This window comes from Protobothrops mucrosquamatus, unplaced genomic scaffold (genome assembly GCF_001527695.2).
Source record: "Protobothrops mucrosquamatus isolate PMUCROS unplaced genomic scaffold, P.Mucros_1.0 scaffold387, whole genome shotgun sequence".
NCBI lineage: Eukaryota > Metazoa > Chordata > Lepidosauria > Squamata > Viperidae > Protobothrops > Protobothrops mucrosquamatus.
In genome coordinates, this window is record NW_015386719.1 from 886,153 (window position 1) to 892,152 (window position 6,000).

At 34.9% G+C, this 6,000-nt stretch overlaps 1 protein-coding gene across 1 annotated transcript in view; it reads right to left on the reverse strand.

Annotated features, from left to right (window-relative positions):
• LOC107287426 (cytosolic phospholipase A2 epsilon-like) overlaps nucleotides 1-6,000 on the reverse strand; it is a 35,963-nt gene that overhangs the window by 19,985 nt on the left and 9,978 nt on the right. Inside the window, exons 8-11 of the mRNA XM_015815939.1 lie at nucleotides 4,540-4,697; nucleotides 3,746-3,832; nucleotides 2,317-2,354; nucleotides 1,659-1,794 (exon numbers count right to left, since the gene is read on the reverse strand). Of these exons, the coding sequence (XP_015671425.1) occupies nucleotides 1,659-1,794; nucleotides 2,317-2,354; nucleotides 3,746-3,832; nucleotides 4,540-4,697 (419 nt within the window). The remainder of the gene's footprint in view (nucleotides 1-1,658; nucleotides 1,795-2,316; nucleotides 2,355-3,745; nucleotides 3,833-4,539; nucleotides 4,698-6,000) is intronic.

The following is a 6,000-nucleotide window of genomic DNA, read 5'->3' on the forward strand; positions in this document are numbered from 1 at the left end:
TTGGCATTCATCAACAGATAAACAGGTAAACAACATTTACACACCACTCAAAAGTAACTATAAAACAGCTAAAAAGGAAACAAAAAGACTGGAACACCCCTCACTAGCAATTAACACTTGCATAAGCAGGGATTGGTACTAGAATTAACTCCAGATGATCAATCAAGCAGTAAACAATGGTCTAATCAAGGAACTACCAAAATGGAAACAACACCTCCACCAATATACAAATGCTTCTTATCTGGGTAATGAAACATCTTCAAGAAAAGAAGCAAGCTTAGAGAATTCCAAGGCCTCCACAGTTAATCTCTGAGTTACACATATTCTGTTCTATTGATATCTAATTACATTGTAATCCTAATAGTACTGACTTTTCAGCACTTGATTGTTTCCAGGGCACAAGGTGGCAGTAAGGTGTGACAGAGCGTTAAGGATGTACTCTGCGTCTCGTCTTTGTCTATCACTGTGCCTGCTGTTTGTGTATAAGAATGCTATTTGTGGTCAATTCCATCTGTCTTCCTTCTCAGATGCATATAGAGCACATGTTCCTTTGACTCACTTCCTAGTAAGATCACGGGTGTCAGGCTAGATCACGGGTGTCAAACTCGCCGCGTCATGTGACGTGTCGCAACGTATTGTGACTTTTTCCGCATTGCCGGAGCTGGGATGGGCACGGCCTCCACATGATGCAGTTTGACACCCCTGGGCTAGATAGTAATCTTTACCTATCCATATTATATATGTGCTGTAAATAAATCTTTCTATTACAGTTATAAAGCCTGCTTCATTAATCCTTGTACAGATGGGATTCCCACTCAAAGGAACCCTCACCTGTAAATACACAGCTCTTTAACCTCAACTAGGATATTTTATTTAAATATCTGATAAGTAATATGGCATTATTACAATTATAATTATAATATAATTATTAGAGATACCAGATTTAAAATTAGAATGAAGACAGACTAAAAGAGGTAGAAGAAGAAATTGGGAGCTTTTGCTTTCCATTCAGTTAAGCTAATTTTCAAGTTATTCTCAAACCTTAAATTATTGTCAATCTTAACATTAGTTTGTTAAAAATGTTTTCTTTATAAGCCACATAAAGTTAATTTATTTAAATTAACTGCAGGCAAGATTCATTGTGCTTTGCTTAATAAATTAACCACAACAAGTTTCAAAATGAATCTCAGTTTTGATTAAGCCAACATGGTGACAAAAGCTAGAATTGGCTGCCTTCAATTCTAACATCATAGAATTCAAGGCAGCCACTTCTGCCATCAGGTTTGATCTCTTATACAGTGCAGAAATCCAGATTAATGTTTTCCCCACAAATGGCTGTGTAATCTCCAGTTAAGCACCCAATGAGAGGGAATCCACCCTCTCCACCAACTAGTTCTTTCATTTAATTTATTTGGTTGACCATTTCCTAATGGTCAACCAAATGTTTCACCTTCTGGAATTAAGGAATATTGTTTCTAACTTCCTTTCAGGTATTTGGTGAGTGCTTGCTCACAAGTCGCAATTCTTATTACTGCATGAGCAGCTGAAGAAATGGAGACACACAAAACAATGAGAGATTAGATTAATCCTCATGATGATGTCTATATGTGGTCAATTGGAATCCTTCAGGAATAACTGACACTCTGAATCATACACACCTCATGGTCCTGCAGGTCCTTTTCTAGCCTGAGAACCTTCTTCAAGGCAGCAGTGACAATGTTCTTTCTTTTGTGTAAGAAATCTTGCTCTTGTGAACAAAGGTCATATCCCAAGCGGAGGTCAGGATTGGTCTTACTGAATTAAATACAGAAAGAAAGAAATGTCGGCATACCTGTTCCATCTTCATATTTGAAACCTTCTTCATTACTTGAAAATGCTAATGATCAAGGAAATCTTGAGTGACAGCTTGTTTTTTTTCAATAATCCTATAGTGACTACTTAATAAATGTGACATGAGAAGAATAAGTTATAAAGTAATTTGTTTTTAAATGGCAAATGACAATATTTATACAATGTTTTTCCATTGTATTTATTTTGATTACCATGTGTACAAAACAGAATGCCACTAATTACATCATCTCTTTTGCTATTAAAAGTGACTTTGGAATTCATGCCACAACCCTACGTACATATTACATGTACATGTAATTACAACAGAAATGAAAAATATTTGGCCTTATGTAATACAAACACTGCTAATTCTTTTAGGAACAAGTCCGCAAACAAAGGTTGGGGAAATAAAATTGAATAGAACAGAAAGAAACAGAATAGTTAAAATTGTAGCCATTACCATCCAAGAGAGGATGGATGTCTTACCAGTCTTTTGTCTTCACATGCAAAGCAAATTTCTTATTCTGAAAATTCAGAATACAAATATAGGTTTCTTTACATTATTAACATCTTTCATTCCAGAAATCATCTGTAATTTCTGGCACACGTATAAAAAGAAGTGGCTATATACATTTCACTTGCTGGCCAGAACCCCAGACATAAATTGGTTACCGGATAGTCGATATTATTCTGAATGGGATATATAATCACAAGTACTTATGCTTATAATTTAAAAGTTTATTTTTGAGACCATGTGAATATTTCATGTATATTTTAAGTAGTTAGTCAACACATTTTTCAGCAGGATATAGGCTGTCAACAAAATAAAATTTGGTTGACAAGTTTGATGTAGTGGTTAAGGCATCAAGCTAGAAACCAGGAGACTGTGACTTCTAGTCCAGTGTTAGGCATAAAGCCAGCTGGATGACCTTGGGCTAATCACTCTCCATCATCCCTTGGAAAAAGACAATAGTAAAACCACTTTCTAAGAAACCATGCCAAGAAAACTACAAAGACTTGACCAGGCAGTCACTAGGAGTCCAGATTGACATGAAGATATACAGACACAGACACAAACCACAGTCAAACAGCTATACAGTTTTTAATGAAAAATGAATTGCATTTACATCCATCTGAATATTACAACATTTCTCAAAATCTTGAAGAAGAATTTTCAGTTTAAGAGTTTTTAAGTTTAATTTTACATTTGAAGCATAGGTTGGTGATAGCAGTTGCTGTTTATTACTTTTATCATAATTTGTAATTAATGCAATAATGGTTCTAACTAGAGTGTTGTTTTCTGAGATAAATCAGTAAAATTTGTTGGATGCAAAGAACCTGGAATTCAAGTTCAGAATGCAATTGATTATATTGAGATGGTATGTTGATTTTTCCACTGCTATGTCTGAGGTCTGTAGGATTCAACAGAAGAAACAGAAGTACAGAGGACTGCAGTCAAAAGAGCAAAATATTTCCTCTGCATGAATAGAAACACAGTCCATTCATCAAAGCAACAACATCTTCTGATTAAATTCTATGGTTCTGCATTCTGTTGCTTTACTTAACTAATATATTATTACATGATTCCAAGCATGCAATTTATGGAACATATCAAGAATCTTTGGTAAAAATGCATACCTACATCGTTCTTTTTGGAACCTTTATATTGCAAAAATAGATTTTAAAAATACAATTGATAGAAATTGGTGCAGACCTTCTATTCCAGACTATTTTCATACACATTTGAGATTTTTTTTCTCATGCAGATCATACCATCGTAACCATAGTTCAGTTAGAACATGTGCTATGGCAGAGATAAATTAGCTTCCCGTCCCTCTCAGCCCAGATTGTGGGAGAAGTCAATTTAAAACATGGAAGCAGTTTAAACCAATATTCAGCAAAATTCTACTCTTACCTCAGCTAATACTATTTTCTTGGTCTGAGGAATTGCATTTACTTCCACTTTTACAGATTTTTCTTCTTTATTATAAGAACATGACTCCTGGAAAAATAATTACACTTGTGTACCCAAAAGAGTAGAAAGTAGGACGATATGCAATCAATCAATACCCAGATAGGCAGAGATTAACACAAAGATTAATATTAGACCACCAATCAAGCATTATAGCCCAGTGAAAGAACCACCAATTCAGACAAATAAATAGTAAACTACAGTCTAATCAAGTAACCATCAGGACCACTCTCATCAACACTGACAGGACAAGTCACAAGTATATAAACCAAGAACAAAATCCCACTCCCTTCTAACACTGGTTAATATTACCTCGCTGAGTAATGAAATGTCTGCAAGAAAATAATCAAGCTCAGAGATCCAATCTGGGTCAATGACCAGGACCAGAGATTTTTGTCTTCCGAGCTTTCAGACTTGTGCTGGAGCCCCCATCCTCAGGGAACGTCTCTCTAGTAGAGAGATGGGCTCCAGCACAAGTCTGAAAGCTCGGAAGACAAAAAACTCTGGTCCCGGTGACCGACACAGATTGGATCCTGCAACATTATCCTGGGACACGTATATTTGCCCTCATTCACCAGCTCAGAGAGTCCAAAAGATCCTGTGATTGAACCTTAAGCTACAAATATTCTCTTCTATCTCTGTGCAATTTGTGCCATTCTTCAGTATAAATGTGTTCAAAACTGATACAATAAGAAAAAGAGAGCCTTTAATAAGAAAATAACATTTGATAAACTCACAAATAAATAATCTAGATCCTTCTTTGGTAATCTAATATCCAATGTTAGGTGTTTATATTTAATATAGTGAAATGTAGATTTCATACAGAAGTCAAAACCCAAACTAAATTCCTTATGTTCTTCATGAGATCCTTTTGCAATAAGATATAGTCTTTTTTCTATAAAAAAAAAGGAAAAGAGTGTTCACAAAAGCAATTGCATATGTTTTTAATGCCACTTTTTAAAAAACAAAATGGGTCTACAATGAAAGAATCCATCTAGAATGCATTTCAGTAATCCAGTCAGAAGATGCCACTTACTGGAGAAATAGATGCTGACTAATTTAAGACTATCATGTGGTAGGCAAGATTATGCCACATTATGCTACATTAAAGGAAGATTATCCTTAATTTAAAAGGAAGGAAGGAAGAGAAAGAAAGAAAGAAAGAAAGAAAGAAAGAAGAAAGAAGAAAGAAAGAAAGAAAGAAAGAAAGAAAGAAAGAAAGAAAGAAAGAAAGAAAGAAAGAAAGAAAGAACATTTAAAATGCAAATTTCCCCATATGGCTAATGTAAACTGCCAACTCTAGCTGAAACTAATGCTGGAAATTTACTGTCCACCCAAACTGTATGAATGAGGCCCACTTGTATAGGTACTGTATGTGCATATAGATAGCTATACCTGTCAGAAACCACAACCCAACAAATTATTTGAATGAACAATGATTAATCTCAGTCCCCTATAAAATAAAACATCCCATTTATAAAATCAGCGTATCTCCATATTTGTATACCAACCAATCTCTCACATGGAAAAGCTGAAATACACATACGTCAACACCTACCCTTCCATACTCCCTGTGGAAACAGGAAACAGAAAGAAGAAACAAAAGTGTTAGCAGTGCTGGACAGGAAAGGGCAAAGATGGGAGAGAAGAAAGCCGGCTCAAGATATGCCAGTGGGAGTTGCTAATTGACTAAGAGTGCAGGAAATATAGAACTTCTGTTTAGACCTCACCCAAAAATTTAGGATGCACCAAGGAAGGAAGCAAGCAACCTTTCCAAACTAAGCTATCCATACTTTTCAGCAGAGAGCTCTACAGTTCTTGGCAACAACAACAACAACAACAACAACAACAACAACAATAATAAATAATAATAATAATAATAATAATAATAATGATAATGATAATAATAATAATAAATAAATAATAATAATAATAATAATAATAATAATAATAATAATAATAATAATAATAATAATAATAATAATGATGATGATGATGATGCATGGCCAGTACATTAAAAAAATAGCTGGGAAAGCAGATAATAACAAGACCTGGCAATGGCTAAGAGCAGGAAAATTGAAGAAAGAGACCGAGGGACTAATTCTGGCTGCACAAGACCAAGCCTTAAGGACAAATGCATACAAAGTCAAAATTGAGAAGACAGCAACAGACAGTAAGTGCCGCCTATGCAAAGAAGC